General features: G+C 46.1%; 2 protein-coding genes and 1 long non-coding RNA gene across 3 annotated transcripts; all 3 read right to left on the reverse strand.

The window, feature by feature from the left end:
* Positions 1 to 417: 417 nt before the first annotated feature.
* Positions 418 to 10,478, reverse strand: LOC121601390 (PX domain-containing protein kinase-like protein). Its single transcript, XM_041930204.1, is given in 7 exon segments — positions 418 to 3,616; positions 3,807 to 4,120; positions 4,189 to 5,046; positions 5,161 to 5,199; positions 5,202 to 5,303; positions 7,854 to 7,995; positions 9,439 to 10,478. Coding segments are annotated over 7 exon segments (2,022 nt in total). The 5' UTR covers positions 9,544 to 10,478; the 3' UTR covers positions 418 to 3,154.
* Positions 10,479 to 10,890: 412 nt separating this feature from the next.
* LOC121601397 (nucleoporin seh1) lies at positions 10,891 to 12,960 on the reverse strand. The gene is made up of 4 exons (XM_041930215.1): positions 12,269 to 12,960; positions 11,504 to 12,156; positions 11,289 to 11,434; positions 10,891 to 11,219 (listed from the first exon to the last, which is right to left on the reverse strand). The coding sequence occupies exons 1-4, from the start codon at positions 12,377 to 12,379 to the stop codon at positions 11,050 to 11,052; spliced, it is 1,080 nt and encodes a 359-aa protein (XP_041786149.1). The 5' UTR covers positions 12,380 to 12,960; the 3' UTR covers positions 10,891 to 11,049.
* Positions 12,961 to 15,940: 2,980 nt separating this feature from the next.
* LOC121601399 lies at positions 15,941 to 16,409 on the reverse strand. Its single transcript, XR_006006093.1, has 2 exons — positions 16,276 to 16,409; positions 15,941 to 16,101 (listed from the first exon to the last, which is right to left on the reverse strand). It is a non-coding gene; the product is annotated as an uncharacterized LOC121601399 (long non-coding RNA).
* Positions 16,410 to 17,574: the final 1,165 nt, after the last annotated feature.

A 17,574-nucleotide genomic window follows, 5' to 3' on the forward strand; every position in this document is an offset into this window, starting at 1 on the left:
AAGGGAGATATATATCAGGATACACTTTTTCCACATAAATCACAATTATATTAAGAAATACAGCATTTTCTTTTGTTGATTTTGTTTTTATCTGTAATCAGATGAGTTTTTCTTTTTGCTTTTAGTAAATATAGGTATGTATATATGCATGTATATGTATGTATAATAACGTGTAGAAGATTCTCAGTGTAACATTTGTCGCAACAGTAAAATGCTTCCCAGTGGACTAGCACGCCTTGGGTATGATATTTCTGTTTATCGTGTGTTTTATTTCGTACTAAAGTGCGCAAACAGGTTCGGGAACGAGTAAAACCCACACAACGGCATAGCTGTTCAAGGGCGTTGTTGTGCCCCTGTGTGCTGAGTTGCAATTTACACGCCTTTCAACTGACTTGGTACATTCTGTGATCTGTCTTGTACAGTTTTTTCCATATTCATTTTTTACCTAGAATGTTATGGCACTACACAAATACTTTTCGGCACTGCACTAGGCTGCAGCTTTTGCAACTATACTCTACCCTTTCACTTGAACGACGTTGAAGCAACACGTGAAAAAGATTGGGATACACCACCGTCGCACCACGTCACCGGGGTCAAGAAGTTTGATTCAGTGCAGTGAGGGAGATCAGACGCGTCTGATCTCTGGTCACGATCACATTGCAGTCGCACAGGAGATAGCGGCTAGATGCTAGATGTCTAAACCTAGCAGTATCCGAATGATGCAAGCGAAGAGTCCGCTGCGTATGCAACATCTATAAAATACGCGTACGCGATATCTATGCGCAAGTCTAGTAGCTTTTGGTTTTCTTAATCATTGTGAATGCATTTTAGCCTCTACCACACGTCACGTCAGAATTGTATCACCCTACTACTACAGTACAATGTTAATAGAATTCTTCCTTCCTCATCACCATCAGTGTTACACGTGATAATTTAAAAAAGCCTAATTTATTTGGATTTGATTTAGGATGTCCCCTCTTGTTTGTTGCATCAATTAGTGTTGCTGTGAGTGAGAATGAGTGTTTTGTGTCTTCGACTTTACGTGTATGTGCATGTATGTGTTTTGCTCATAAGATCATTTCCATCAGCGAACAATTGTTTGTTTTTTTTTTTTGCTTTCTTCTCTCGGCAAGTACAACGGACGATAGTAATATATTGTTATTATTATTGTTGTTACTATTAAGCTATACATCTACAATTCATAAACCATGGCGGCGCAATTGGCTCACCTTGCGTTAACTCAGGGAAATATTTCCAGCGGTTGAGATGTTAGACGAAATCCGTTTTCAATTGTTCATGTTGCTAGTCATAGTCATTTCGCTTATTCTATAAAATGTTTGACAATGAAAATCATGCGCTAAATGGAAGGTATTGAAACGGTCATCAAATTGAAGAAACATTTCAGTAAAACTTATATCACATTTCATTCATACGCTTGTTGATACTGATTTGAAGATTTGCTGGTATGTTTCAAACTTTACACATTTTGTTTTTCATTTGGAAGTGCGTTAGCATGGACACAATACGTATCACTGTATTTAGTGGCACGGTGATAGCATATCACAAATAATCTTCATGGTGATGGTACGTAGAAAAGTGTTAGGCAAAACTTTTCTGTGTTATCGATTGTGATTTCCGTCTAATGTGGCGAACAAAACAACCAGAACACATTAAAAGTCTAATAACATACAATTGTGTTATAGTAGTCATACACACTCATGCATATCCCACGTATAGTATGCACTAATAAGGAACGAAGCAAAAACTAGCTTAAGAAAATATCGCTAGACAGGACGCACAATACAAAAACAAATCAATCCCACGTGTTAATTGCATACCTATAAACTCTACACTCATATTTGACTAATACTTTTGCTCTGTATGCTTTACATTTTCACTGTCTGGAGGGGTTTTCCTTTGCAACAATTCCTTTAGACATCGTATCAACATCAAATGAGGTGCCATTCTAGTGCATGTTACATTTTTCCAGTCCTTTTCTTTATTCACTTCATGCCTATATCTTTTTATTCTATCAACATTTTTATATATTTGGCAACACAGTAAAACGAAGCATATCACCAAGCAATAACCAATTCTCAGTGCATTGAGGTGTACACTCGAGTTGCGAAAACAACAACGATGTGGTTGTTGTAACACATACAGATTAAAAAGAAGACAAACAAAAAACTCTCAAAAAACAGCTAAATAATTTACTTTCAGTGAAAATAAACCAATGTGCTTGATAAGAGTAGATAACACAGAATAAAATGATAGAAATATTAAATAATAATTATAACAAAACTAAAAATTAAACAACAAAAGTATTAAAAGTAACAAGGGACCTAAGAAACAAACTCCATTTGCGTTTTAAACAAATTCTAGCTTTCTTCAAAATTAACGCACAAAACAGCATTTTGAACTATTTTAGAACAATTTCGAAAGTAAAAAAAAGCTAAAAACCTTCTTCGATTGCAATTTTTTTTCCATATTGCCTGCTGTTCCATTTCTAGTCTACATTCGTTTCCTTGTTACGTTCGACTACTACTTTGGCTACATGATTTATTCCAACGATCAGGTCAGTTTTATAGTTCATTTAGTATGTTTTAGTTTTTTAACTCTGTTTGCGTTCGGGCCCACAGGTTTGTTTGTTTCTTAATCAAGTGTTGTTTATTCATTCATGTACGTTTGGATTTGATTTTGCTACTAATGTTATGAAAAATTGGTCCAAAAATCGTGCTCATCCTGTGTGTCTGTGTGTGTGAAAGTGTTGCGAAACCCATTCACTGGTTTGATTTTAAGAGATATAGCGAATGATGTGGCGAAGGATGTGTCGCAGTGTTTACGATTCTTTCATTTTTGCACATACGATTCTCTCAGGTGCGCCGGTTGGCGCTTCATACTTCTCCTCAGTCCAGTGGTAGTTAAAAGTCTTTCCGCCACACAAAACATAGAAACGTACCATTAAACGTTTAAAGAATTCCTAACGTGCTAGTGATCTAATCTCCTTTCATTTCACATTTTGTTTCGCTAAACCCGCCGACGCCGCTGCCGCCATCCCTCGCTAACAACAGCCTTTTCACTCGGGCTAAGGAAGGACAGGACACAACGACGGACGATCGTTTGCGACGGACCAGTTAGCGTGAGCGTTTTGCTTCTATTTACCGCCCGCCTCGGTTGGACTAACGACCTTTTTCAGTCCGCTTTTGTTAAAATTACAAATCGATTGGAGCAGTGCGCTGCGGTTACCGGTAGTAGGCTCGTCGCCGGAAATTGACTTCGCGAGCTGCTTACCTGTGGCGCTGGAACCGGGTGCTTGGCTGGGGTCGGAATCGGCTGCAAACAGCGGCACCGATGACAGTGGTCCCGGAATCGGTGGCGCAGAAGGGGGCGGCTGCGGCGATGTGCTTCCGCCACTGTCCGTCGCATGCGGTGGCGGCGACATCAATGCTTCCTGCGGTGAGGTAATGCTGTTGGCGCTGTCCGATTTGACGATACCGCCGGTCGAGCTGGACAGATGCACCGTTGCGGTAATGCCAGCCGAACCCGTCGTCGGTGGCCCATTGTTTAACTGCAGAGAGTTTTGTGCACGCAGCTTGGCCTGTTTCTGCTCATGTTTCTATGGTGAACGGGCAAACGGAGGGGAAGAGCGGGGGAACGGAAACAACGAAAAGGAACGCACACATACACACACAAATGTGATTAAGGAGTTGACAAAACATTAGGCAAGTTTAGGAATACAGCAGCAGCAAACGAAAAAGGGAAACCTGTCCCAAAACAGCAAAATCAGGTGGAAAGTATTTACTCACAGCTTTCTGTTTGATTTTCTTCTTCTCCTCCTCGGACGTCATCATCTCTTGCACCCGCACCAGCCGCTTCTGGTTCTTCACGGAGCGCTGTTCGTCGCGGACACGATTCTCAGTCTTTTGAACCGCCAGCTTCAACTGCTCTTTGGCGCTGGTAGAGAACTTTAGATGTGGCTTCTGAACAGCAATGGTAGTCGCATACAAATCGTTAAACTGGCCCGCATACTCGCCGAAGAACGGGTGCGTTGTCAGCTGGTCCAGCGTTGGCAGCGATGATTTGCAGGCGTCCTTCGACAGGATCGACTCCAGCAAGGATTCTGCAGACGAAAAGTGACAAAACGCAACGTTCAATCACTAATGCATGCTAACTAAATGCAGAGCATACTTAAGCTATCTGGGCAATCGCTGATCTGGCGCGCGTACGAATCCTGCAACGGGTACCCCATACACATCTCGTACAGCAGGTGGCCAAAGCCGTACACGTCGATCGCTTCGCACGTGTTGATCTTGCTGTGCTGCACGAAGAACGGCCGATAGAAGGAGGGCACGCCAAAGATGAAGTTCTCCACATCCATCAGCTTCGCGATACCGTCCACCACGATCACGTTGCCGCAGTGCACGTGCCCGCACGCCATACCCTTCGAGTGGAGGAAGCGAATCGCTTCCAGGATCTGCCGCGCGTACAGCGCCAAATCCTTCAGCGGCAGCGGCGTCCGACCCTTCGGGCTGCCATACTTCGATAGGAACGGATTGCACGGGCTGGCCGAGCACAGCACATCCTTCAGGCTGCCCTGCTTGTAGAACTTGCGTATCACCAGCGCGCCACTGTCGTTCGACGCAATGTGCTCGATCGGCACGATGTACGGATGCTGCACGCCGCCAAAGTTTTTCAGCACCGTGTGGATCTCCTTCTCGTCGATGTACCGATCGGGCCCGAACTCGGTCCAGCTGAGGATCAGATCGTCGCGCCCACTGTGGTCCCGCGTGCTGCTGTTGTAGTCCTTCTCGGTCGAGGTAGTCACGCACACCTGCGTCGTGTGCTGCTTGCCGTGCGACTGCGAGCTCGACTTGATCAGATGGTGCTTGGTGGTGGAATGACCGGGCGAATGCTTGTTGCCCTGCGGTTTGTGCACCACCTTGAAGTAGTGCTTGCGTAGCCGCCATCCGATCGGACCGAGCGACTGGCCGAGCGTGTACACGCCATCGGTGCGCAGGCTCATCGACGCATACTGTAGGGCCAAATCTGTGCAGAAAAATGAGGAGGAAAGAAGAGAGGGAAAGAGAAAACCCGGAAACATTAAACAATATTCATGGTTTGGGTGGGTAATAAAAGCTACCGAAGCTGATGGCTACTTACCATGGAACGGCGTCGAGTAACTGTCCGGATCGATGAACTTTTGGTTGGTAACGATGATGCCAAAATGGGATTCATTAGTACTTGATTTATATACTCCTGTAATGCGTTCAACCGTTCAGCGATGAAATCTGGGCGCATATTACCTACAGATCGAGCAAATGGAGAGGTAGTGAGGGGCAGCGAGGAAGCAGGAGCGATGGCGAAAGCAGATTGCAAGGAAAATAAAAGATAGAAGAGATAGAGAAAATGTTATCCGATTAAAACCGTATCCTTAATGAAACTGATGTAGCCACACGGCCAGGACGATACATAAACAACCATCTACCCTTGGTTGCGAGCTACAGCGAAGGAGAGACAGAGTGTATGTGTGTGTGTGAAGGAAGTCGAGCGAGTATGAGATGCCTAATACTATCGGACAGAAAGGATGCAAACCGAATCCGGTTAGAGAGCGTAACGGACAGCTCGTAACAGGGGAGATATGCAGCGAAGGAAATACAGTAACAAACGTTCGAAACGTCGTATCTTTGCTCCCAGTGGGGACTCGCCTACACTACTGAATGCTTGCTAACGTGGTTATACAGTGCGCTGTGTTGGTTTCAAAGCACCAATCCACCAGATACAATAATCCAGCAGGACAATAACAAAAATAACAATAACCTCAAATCTAGTAACGAAAGATCCCGTTCCCTATAGAACCTATTTGGCAAAATAGAACTTTATAAGTTTTTAATTTCTCTAAATTCTTCGCCAATGAAACACAGATAAAAAATTACAGAGACTAAAGAACTGGACTATGAGAATAATTCTTGATAATAAAGGGGGGGAATGAGATAATTCTTCGGAATGGGCTGTTGCCTGACTACCTAACCACAAGAATCCAAAGAGCGATAGATGTGCACCACTATAGGATAAGATTTGCTGAAATGCCAAGGCCTCCGAATGTAACATCGAGTTTAAGTACAAACCCGTTGTTGTTTAATGTTATTCAATTCAAATTACAACCTTTTATGGAATATAACTGAGGAGACCAATCTTCTTGCATTGAAGCGATCATGTGCGGGTCACATTAAGATATATGATGACTTATTTTGTAAACTGTGTAGTTATTTTAATATCTATTTTTATTCGTGTGCCTGCTTTTATTAGCTTGAAGTAGGTTAAAGACTATCCACATTAGATGTTATTGTTATCTGTGTCTGTACAAAATCTCCGTTGATCGGCACCACGTTAGTGATGATGATGATGATGATCATTGGATTATTTTTCAAGTTAAAAAATATAAATAAATTAATAAATAAATAAATAAATTAATTAATTAATTATTAAATTAATAAATAAATTAATTAATTTGTAAATAAATAAATAGAATAACTAAATAGAGTAAAATGAAAGTGTCTGTATAGTCTCGAAACTCGCGCCCGGTACATAAACTCTGGGCGTGACGGATAACTAACGTAAAGTTCGGCAAGAGTTTATCTCAAATCTGAGACACTGGTCAGAATTAAGTCCCCAAACATTTATTCGTTTTTTTTTTTGCTTTTGTTCAGAATTTATTATTTTAATGGCACTTCTCCAAATTATCTTTAATATAATCTCGTCCATCTCGACCCTATGCAGGAGAAAGGGCGGGACATCATCATCATCATCATCATTCCGCTTTTCAGACTTTCTATCTAATTAGAACAAAATTGGTAAATTTGTTTACAAAAAGAGCCAATGCTCTTTGACATCAAAAACCATTGCGATGCTCATTAATTTTTTCTAAATTTCATTATTACATACAAAATAATTTAAAAAATATCCTTTCCTATTCACATACCATCCACTGTACGCCCAGGCACAAAACATACCCATCACACGCTACAGCAAGCGCCAAGCGCTATCGGGCGAGTTCGTCCTGCAGCCACCCCATGAAAGGGAAGTAGGATGCATCAGCGAACAAGCGAGCAACAGCCCAGCCCTGTCCTACTATGGCTGCCATTGCTGCTGCCAACACATCCTCCTCCCTGGCCGAACAGAGCGAAAGGTGCGAGCAGCACAGTTGTGGGTGGCGCCGCAAAGCGACAGCAAAGAGCAAACGGTCGCCGCCTTCCGGCAATCACCTAGGATATTCACGTCCCGAGCACGGTCGGTCGGTCAGAGGCAGGATACAGGGAATGTATAAAACAAAAACATCTATCGATCGGAAGGTTGAACCGACTGCTTTCAGCCTTCCTCGTGTTTGTTGCGCCTGTATCGACACCTTCCGCCTCCGCCGGGCTGTGACGCGTAAACTGTCCTGCTTCTTTGCTTCTGGCTGTTGTGTTTAACGTTATTACTATTTCCAACTGGCGCCAGGCAGCCAGGACGATTTTGTGCCGGAAAAATGTAGGTAGGTGCAGCTGGAGCTACAGCCGTTGCGTAGTGCGGGAACGAAATGGTATAATTTTGTGTTCTATTTCGATTCCTCCATTCGCTCGCTCCCTTCTCACGGAATGAGAGGAATTCAGTTAAAATAAAAACTAAAATAAAAAAGAACGAATCAATAACACACGCAAAAGTTTGCAGCAGTAAGCGGCAGGTCGATAATCCAGTCGCTAACTGGTCAGCAATGTCCCGCTGACTCGATACGTTCAGGGAGTGCAGCTGTGCAGCACACCCCCGCGGCACTTACAACACCGCCACCCACCACCACCACCCCGCCCCCCACTTACCAATTAGCTTCTTGCCGGGGAATGACAAATCGATCCCGGAAATTTGCAAACACTTGTTGAGCGAGGCAAAGTCATTGTAGCGCCGCAGTATGCGCCAGCTGTTTTCCGGATACGGGCCGCGCTGTACCCGCACCACATACTCCTTTTTTTGGCGGTGCAATGTTATATGCGTTCGGGTTGAATGCAGCCGGAGACACGGGGTTTTCGTTGGCCGGAAGGTTGCATAGAGGAAGGTGGTTGTGAAGCGGGTAGTGAAGAGGTATGTGTAGACAAATAGACACACACACATGACGATGGATCACAGAACCGATAAAACAAAAGCATGTCGAAAGGGAAAAAGAAAAACAGAAGAAAACAAATTAAAATAAGAACACAGCGGACACGTGTTACGCGGAGAAGTGGGAAAGAAAGTTAAAGCGGGAACTTAAAAGCACCGGAAGCAGAAAGGATATTCCGCACCCCATCCCCAGCTCCCCAGCTCCCATGGTACGATGGCGATGTGTGTGTGTCTGTGTGTGTGTTTCTATGCAGGAAGTAGGTGCGGTGTGTGTGTGACTCATCGTTCGATGGTTCATTTTTAGCACGCTCTTCATCTGTCTGTCGTCGCTTTCCATCGCGGCCGAAAGGAGCAGTGGGGAGGGGGGAGGGGGGAAGAGGTCCTTGCATGCCTTTCCTTGTTTAGTCCACACTAGGGATGGGTAAAGTTGGCGAAAATCCGTAGTCGCCTCCGATCCGATCCGATGCATTATCCGGAGCCGTTCGGAGTCGTCCGAAATCGTCTGAGTCATTCGGAGTCGTCGGAGTCGTTGGGAGTCATCCGGAATCGCCCTTAGCAGTCTGAGTCATTCGGAGTCGTCTAGAGTCGTTCGGAATTGTCCGTAGATATTGGAAGTCGGAGTCATCCGGAGTTGTTCGGAGCCGTCCGAGTCGACTGAAGTCGGTTGGAGTCGAAGTAGGCCGGAGTCGCCCTTCGAAACAAAGACCTGTATACGAAGTGCACGCGTAAAATGAAAGACAAAAAACACAAATAACAACTCCGAACGACTCCGATCGACTCCGATCGACTCTAGACGAGTCCGAACGACTCCAGGCGTCTCCGGACGACTCCAGACAACTCCGGACGATTCCGGGGGACTCCGAAAGACTTCCAACGGCTCTCAACGATTCCGACGACTCCGGACGACTTCGAAAGACTCCGATGACTCCGATCGACTTTATACGACTCTGAATGAATCAGACGACTTTGCACCACTCCGGGCGACTCCAGACAACTTTTGACGACTCTGGACGACTCTGGACGACTCTGGACGTCTCCCAACAACTCCGACGACTTCGACGACTTCGGCGACTCCGGAGTCGTCGGAATCGACCAAAGAGCACATCACTAGTCCACACGCACGAAGCATCCCTTGTTCAGTCACGAGGCACCGGGTGTGTTCATCGATCATCAGCGGAGACCGGAAATGGTAGGACGAAACACAAAGCAGGGAAAAGGACCCAAACACACGCACACATACACACAACAGCCAAAGTGCACATCCCCCGGTGTGTTCTCCTTCCCTCTCTTGCCCGTCCCGGTACTCACCGTATGCCCGTCGATGGTTTGTGCTGTTTCGATCGTACAGCAGCAGGCTTCGGTGTCGTCTAGCGTAACCTTCGTTGTGGTTTCGGTTTGCTCAAATAGTGCCATTTGTTGGACGTTGCGTTGGTGCAGCTATCGAGCATTTTCCCCCGGAACACGGAAAGCACACTGAACGGGAGGGGTTAGTGGTGGCGGGGGAAAGGAAAATAAACGGACTGGAGGGGATAAACCGGATAGCGAAATCGAATTCGCGTACTGTTCCGCAATTTCCTCCTCCGTTCACCGTTCTCGTATCCTCCTGCAGGAAGGTTAATGCACTGCGTTTTTCCGTCCGGGAGGAGCTGTGCTCATGTTTTCACGCCACTGGACCGGGAACAGGCGGTGGGGGAGCCAGCAATCCAGCAGTACGGCCTGGAACGTTGTGCTAACACGCGCATACACACGTGTACATTTCTCCCACTGTATATATCCTGCGCATCCTTGGATTTACTGTGCTACACACACACACGCACAAACACTTTTCCTTCTTTGCTACACCATTTTACACCCGTTCGGCAGGGGGTGGGGGGAGGGGGGATAGGTCACTTGGTTTGTTTTCCTCCCGTGACGCACTGACACTGTATGTTGGGTCGTACCTAGCAATCCCCAAACGCAATGTATCAGGACACCAACGATTGGAACCACTTTCCGGACGAACTCGGAGGACTTCGAAGACTCCAAAAAAAGAAAACCCCCCGATACTGAGCGAACGAAAGGACGAAAACAAATCGGCGCCTGGGCTACGCAGCGGACACCTTTAGCACGGAAAGACACACACCTGAAGGCAAGCCGTATCACCCAAAGCAGCTGCAACACCACCACTAACAGAAAACAAAAAATTAAACTGTCCTTTTTGCTTGCCGCTCGACTCTAATGCATATCCTCCAGGGTTTTTGGGCCTCCGTTTTTCGCCTGCGAAGAAAACGCACCGTAGCAGATTTCGTGTGAGTGTGTTCACGGTTCTATTTTACGGATACCAAAATTTTGATTGATTTTCCGTTGTAGTGATGGGCTTATCGTGAGGGCGGAACAAGCGTTCCCGCCACTGGGAATGGAGCTGCTCCGGTCCGAGCCCGGAACTTGCGAAGGGCGGATATGTAAGTTTGAATTTGCAGCGAAAAATTAGTTTTTGCATGTTTTTATGCGGAATAACCCAAACAATAGAACATAAATTTAAAAACTACAAAGATATTGAAGATTATTGAAGATTTTTGATAAAACCACGTTGAAGGTCTTACGGATATGTATTGTTTTTTTGCAAACTAAAAAAAAACTGTTGAATTTTATTTAGTTTGCAGGGAATTAGGGCAAATAAATAGAAAATACATTAATCCCTGTATTTACCATCATAAGCATTACAAAACATCACCAGAACGACCCAAGCTACCTAACGTAAAAACTCCAAATCGAATGCTGTTTGTTGTTTGTTGAATGTTTATTATTCTCACAATAGGTTTGTAGCATTTATTTAACAGAACACATTTCCATTCGTACCGTAATCGCAAACTTTCATCCGCCTTTCGTACCACACCTCCACGACGACGACGACGACGACGGAAGTCTCCAGCATGCCGGCTAATGCCGTGGAACCTGCCCGGGATGGCTGATTGTGCCTCGCTTGTAGTACTTGGCCGTTGCATTCACTATGCTCGACTTGAGTGAAGCGGTCACCGACGTTTCCGGGGCCGATTCGGAGTTTTCTGCCTTGAGGACCGCTGCGCAGCGCCAGTTTTTCAAATAATTCACTGGAACATCATACCAAAAAAATAAATTAACTTCCATTCCAACAGCACGGCAACTCTCCTTCCACTTACTTTTCCACATCCGAACACACCCATCATCACCGGTCGAGGCTAGCATGGTGCCGGTAATGTTCCACGTAACGCGCCACACCGTACAGTAGTGGTCCCCGAACTGGGCGGCCGCCTGTATTTCCAGTCTTGAGTTTGCCGTTGGATCGCTACAAAATTGTGAAACAATAAATTATGCTACTCCCCAATTCATTCCCTTGGTCTTAGCAGTAACTTACAGGATTGGTTTGAGGTTAAAAATTTGCACATCCTTGCTAGCGACCGCCAGGATGTGGTAGCTCCGGCCGACGTTCGGGGCGAACGCAATATCGTGCACCGGCTCGGTGATCGAGTTGATCGTCTCCGTCTTGGCCCAGCGCCGCGCGTTCTCGCTGTACTCGAAGATGAACACCTTGCCGCCGGTGCTCTGCGACGAGTCGTCACTGCCGGCCGCAATCATTGGCGGGTGCAGCCGGAACATGGACGGATTCCACGTGAGGCAGCTGAGCGGTATCTTGACGCTGATCTCGTGCGAGAGCGTCCACTGGGAGAGGTTCATAATGTCCGGCGCCTCGTAGATGCGGATGATGCCGTCGGCCGAGCAGGCCGCCAGCATCAGGCCCTGCGACTTGGGCGCAAACTTCACGTCCGTCACGCTCGTGCGCGAGTCGACCAGGTTGGTGCGGCGCACCCAGCGCTTTAGCGGCGGCATGGCCGGATTTGTCTTTTCGCCCACCGTCTCCTCCCACACCGAGACGGTGCGGTCGAACGAGCTGGTCGCCAGCACCTGCCCGAACTCGGGATGCGCCCAGGACAGGCGCCACACCGAGCCGGAGTGTGATTTCCAGCTGGCCGTTACGCTCCACACGCCCTGCTCGTTCTGGTCCCACACCTGCTCCCCGGGAGGGTAGATTCACACGAGATTAGTTAATGCCGCCACACTACAGCGAGACTGCGAGAATGTAAACAAACCGGTGGCGCGCGCACCTCGCTCGCTGGCTTACCTTCACGTACTGGTCGCTGCTGCAGGTCGCCATCCGCTGGCCATAGTAATCGTAGGCCACATCGTGTATCACGTCCTTGTGCTCGGTGTGGATGATTTGTGTTTCAAACATGGCTAGGCGCGTATGTCGTATTCCTGCGTGCCAAAAAGTGTGTGATGCGTTTTCGGTCCCGTTTCCAGCAATCGTTCCCGGCAGTGGCTGATTAGCGTTTGACGTTTCGCTGCGGCGGCGGCGCCTGTTGCGTTTTGACAGCTCTCCGGCACGGACAATCCGAACTTTCAGCCGAACCCGGCAAAGGAACAAACGATCAATTGTTCAATGAAAATCACCACCGCGGTCTGTGGACTTGTGCTTACGCCATTGCGAGGACATTGAGCGGAATTTTGCAACCATTTGCCCACAATCAATCCCAATCCCTTCCCGACAGCGAAGTATGCGCGTCTCTGCCGCGTTTGATCCGAACCAAACGAACGGTGCGAAGATTTTGACACTTCCAACAAACGTCAGACACGGTTTCGGGAAAACAAATAAAATTCCGTGTCTACACGACGTGCTCTGCGGTGCCAGCTTTTTCCTTCGGCGTGCTCCAACGGGACCCACACCACGCAGAGAAGAGCGAGCCTGGTGCTGAAGATGAAGCTTTTCTGATTCCGAGCTGTCGTCGTGTCCGTGCCCGTGACCCGTGTGCGTGTGTGCCCTTTGTGGCTTGCAGAAGGTTGTGGAGAGCAGTATTATAAAACGGAAAAAAGTGTTCCTTTTTGTTGTTGTTTTGTTCCTTACGCGGTTCCGGGCGGTGAAAAACCCCCAGAAAGGGCAACGCACGAGTGTGGGTGGGTGTGTGTGTGTGTGTGTTTGCCGACATCATTAAAGAGGAAGCCGAGGAAAATCGATTACCCAAGAGTGAAGAGGCAGGCTTTCCTTCCCTACACACAGGCGGCCGGTGTGAAGCTCGATAGGCGCGTCCCCCGTGTGCCCAAGAAAATATGGAAAAGTGTACGTAGTCCTTTCCAACCCCTTCCATTACTGTGCGTGCGATTGTTTCTATCTGTGTGTGTGTGTGTGTTTCGCTTTGCTTTTTTGTGATAACAAATTGCGGCTTGAGGTGTGTAAATGGTTGGTGAGGGTGTAGTATGGGCAATAAATATAGGCGCAACGCTTCAGATTGTCATCTCGGGCATGCCGCCGCCATATGATAGCGTACCTCGCCCCGCGGCACAGCCAAAAACCCCGTTAGTGTGGATTGGGAGCGGGAGGAGCATCCCCGGAGAAGGGGAAAGGAATGCGCTGGGCATGGCATCTCTCTTTTCCGTTCGCAGGACGACACTGCGGTGGGGCTTGCTGCTGCTGCTCGCTTGCACCCGCGTGACGGCATCACTGCTCTCTGGGCCCAATTAATATGGGCTCAGCCTTTTCGACCAATCACAGCCGATGGTACGATGCTCGGGCGGCGCGTCATCAGATCAAACATGGATATGGGCATCTGCGCGCACTCTCGCTCGCCAGCCCCGACCAGAATGTGCCAAACTTGCTCTCTCTCTGACGTCAAGGGGAATGTAGATGGGTGGAATGTGGGGGGGGGGGTGAGGAACGTGTAGTCGTGCTGTCGTGCCCCTTTTGATGTCGTTGTTGCAGCTTGCTCCTCTCCCCCCGTGTCAGTGATTGCGCGCTTAAGTGGACCGCAAATAGTGCGCCGTAGTGTAGTGCAAATGGGTTATAAACGAGATACAATTTCACCCCAATCCGCTCGACGATTTGCTAACGGTCCTCGGCGGCTTGTGAGAAAGTCCCCCCCCCCCACCCCCTCCCACTGTCCCCAAAAGTGCCGGCCACAATACAGACGCAAATTGTGCAACGCACACCACCAGCAGCGCTCGTACTGTGTTGTTATTCTCTTACTGCTTCTTTCTCTACCTCTCTCTCCATTTACTACGCGACAGCGTGTGTACTCTTTCTCGCATTCGCTACTGTCGCTCTGTCCACTTCTCGTGCTTCTCAAGTTCACGCACACACCCGCACACGCTCAGCTATTTTGCAACGCGTTGAGATCGGTGGCGCTGGTGTGCGTGCGTTTCAAGGTCACTCATCTGTCGTCTAGTGTTCGCCGTTACCGGTTCCTTTTTGTAGCTGGTGTAAATAGTAAACAAAGTGAAAATAAACACCTTATCAGAATCGATCTCCCTCCCACCAACCACTACCCACCCACCGGTGCATGTGCATCAGAGTTGCAGTGTTAGTGGATGTGCGCGTCAGTTTCAACTAGTTTCAGGTGGTGGTGCAAGGTGATGGAGTTTGAGGGCGGGGGGTATTGTTTTCATTCCGTTGCACGTGGATAGGAACAAGAACCGGAGACAGCTCATGATCTTGTTGGTGATCGCGGGAAAAAGCGCTTTTTTCTACGTTCTGGTTTCTGTTGTGACTTTTTCTTTCTTTTATATTTTGATCCAGTTTGTTTAAAACATAGTCTGCTATATTGATTTTTTTATAGCATAAGAAAACAAATTATCGAAAAATGGTGGTGGTTAGGTGTATACATAAATGTTTGAATGGAGCAATTCAAAGTCAAAATTTGATGAAGTATTTATTTTATATGTGAAATATTTATTTATTTTTTCTATATGATTAATTAGAGCAATAATTTATTTGATTTGATAAATAATTTCCACTTGAAAGCAATATAATTAAATGGTTTGGTGAAGGTTATCAATAGGTAGCATAGCAATACATTGATGGGTGTATAGAATAAGTAGATTGTAATTAGCTTGAATATATAAATTCTAAGTACATAATTATTTTATTTAGTACATATTTTATTCTTTGGTTTAAGTCTTTAGTTTTTGCTGTAGAATCGGTGTAAGTGTAAGGTTCAGTAGATTTAATGCACTTTAGTTTGTAGATACATAATGTTTTCTTTTTCTTTTTCTTTTCCTTTTTTAGTTAATTTTTAATCTTACCGTATAGTAGTAAACATTCGTTATGGAAAACCGGCTCTCTAGGGTTCAACCTACGGAAGTACCAAACTCACCAAATACACACAGGATAAAGCCACCATTTGGCTATGTGTCTCATCGAATGTAAATAAGACACGGATGCGATGGATATGTTTCCCATTGTAAGAAAATATCTCCGAAATGTTACAGGGTTTTCCAAGAAGTCCGCATAGTCGTGGCCCTACAGGCAAAGAGAGCGAAATTTACAGGCGAGGGGCATGTAGAAACAGGGGGAAGGGGTTCGGTCGAAGTTGTATTGGCCGCCATAGTCGAGCCGCAGTGATTTTTTTCCGAATTGAGAGTGAGCACGCGCAGCGCTCTCTCGCATGCCTTCAAATTACACGGGGCGCTCTCGCGATACAAAACAGCTGATCAGCTGATACCCCCTCCCTCCCGTTTTTTTCCTCTCCCGCTGCGCTGGATGCGCGGATCAGCTGTTCTTGCTCTCTCGCGTTTCTTTCGGTTTGCGCTGCGCTGTTGCCGCACTTGCGCGCTGCGCTGAACACCCCTTCCCGCGCGTTCTTTTCGGTTTGCGCTGCGCTGTTGCCGCACTTTGCGCGTAGCGCTGGACACCCCCTCCCCCTCGTTTCTTTCGTTGCGCGTTGTGCGCTGTGCGCTTTCGTTCACTTTGATTTGCAGCGTAATAAAATCGCATGCATCGAAATAAAACTTAAACACATCAAGCTCGGTTGATATTTTAACACTTTATTGAAACTTAAGGCACAGTTCCACACATCGCTAACCACAATCTTGCCACAAAACCACACATATTTTTTATTATAAATAATAAAAAAATCGTCACTTCAAGCACCCGCCTTACTGCCTGTATGTTGTGTATGTTGAATACTGTAAAAAAAGCATTGAAATAAAGCAGCATAATTTACATATTCATGTTGAATTATGAAAGATTAACGCTGCTTTATTTCAATGCGCACAACACTTCAACACTTGAAAATACGACCGAGGCCGTAATAATGTGAATTGAAATAAATAAAACTTCAACACTTCACTTCAAATTACATCGAGCGCCCGGGACTTAGGCTAAAACGCGCGCGGCCTCACGCTGCGAAGGCTTGAACTGTACTGACGATTTTGTGTGGTAGCAAGAAAGGGAACGCACGAGGAACACTCGCTGCACTAGTGCGAGCGAGACACCGACACCAGCAAGCCGCTGCGAGAAAACCAAACTGAGCGCGCAGGCTGAAAGTGAACGCACACATTCACACATGTGTGATTGTGTAAGTGCGAAAACTGTGTAGAAAGCAAAACACGCTCTCGCCTCCTAGCAATTCCGCGTATTTCCAGCTGTCTCTCCCTGCTTCTACATGCCCCTCGCCTGAAAGACGCACACTTTTACATTCTCTTTGCTAGTAGGGGGGACACTTCTTTGGCTCTTTCTTATGGGATAACAACTTCATATGATGGAAATTGCCCTCTATGGCAACCTTTTTGGACAGGCTCCTTGGAAATTCCTATTGGAGTTGTCTAACAAGAGTGCTATGAAGTCTAATTCCCATTACATCATGTTTTTTTCCCGTAAGAAAGAGTCAATAAAGTGCACCACTGCTATGAGAACTCCTGAAAAATTTTCCAACGCTGTAGCAAATACCATATTAAAACACTGTATTTAGCTTAATGGTTTACCTATAAATTTATTTACATTTATGTTAAAAATCGTATAAATCTAGTCCATTAAGGTTATTGCCAGTTAGACGGGGTATAGATCTTACGTTTAGTTAGCATTATTTAGAGGTTTGTTCAACATGTAGTATGTACTACAATAATTGTTAATCGGTTAGAAATTAGAATAATTAAAACGCTCATTAAAATAGCGTTAAAATGTTGTAGTTCGGAACAAACATAAAATTGTAGCGCGACACTTAGACATACAAGAAATGATAACCGTTTTCTATGATAAGATTTAATTACTTACACACGACCAATAAGCTATGTTATTTAAATTCCATATTATTATTTTACTTTAAAAAGCAAAACATTCGTTTGACGCCTACCCAGAGAATACGGATCTTGTCAATCCTCCAAAGCGATAACCCTAAGATGCTCTGTTAGTCGCTCTAGATCTTACTAACACGGACGTGATTCAATTCCCAACTGGGTTGCTGTTCGGATCAGACTTCCCTTAAAGGTGGATCAAGCGACAGATAATAGCGCAACCCATGCACAAGCGAATTGGCTAGGCCCAAAGCAACAATATTTGTTGTGCCACTGAAGAAGAAAAAGATAAACCATATCGATCGAATCAGCTTGCCACCAAAACAGAAGGATAGCTTTTGAATTGTTAAGTATGTGCAGGGTTTA

The sequence above is a fragment of the Anopheles merus genome, unplaced genomic scaffold, assembly GCF_017562075.2.
Source record: "Anopheles merus strain MAF unplaced genomic scaffold, AmerM5.1 LNR4000083, whole genome shotgun sequence".
Classification (NCBI taxonomy): domain Eukaryota; kingdom Metazoa; phylum Arthropoda; class Insecta; order Diptera; family Culicidae; genus Anopheles; species Anopheles merus.

Excerpts from the sequence above, each read along its gene's own strand:
- LOC121601397 (XM_041930215.1), bottom strand. The coding sequence starts at position 12,379 with ATGTTTGAAACACAAATCATCCACACCGAGCACAAGGACGTGATACAC. Across the intron at positions 12,157-12,268 it reads GCAGCGACCAGTACGTGAAG|GTGTGGGACCAGAACGAGCA; the intron begins GTAAGCCAGCGA and ends CCCGGGGAGCAG. Across the intron at positions 11,435-11,503 it reads TTTAACCTCAAACCAATCCT|CGATCCAACGGCAAACTCAA; the intron begins GTAAGTTACTGC and ends ACAATTTTGTAG.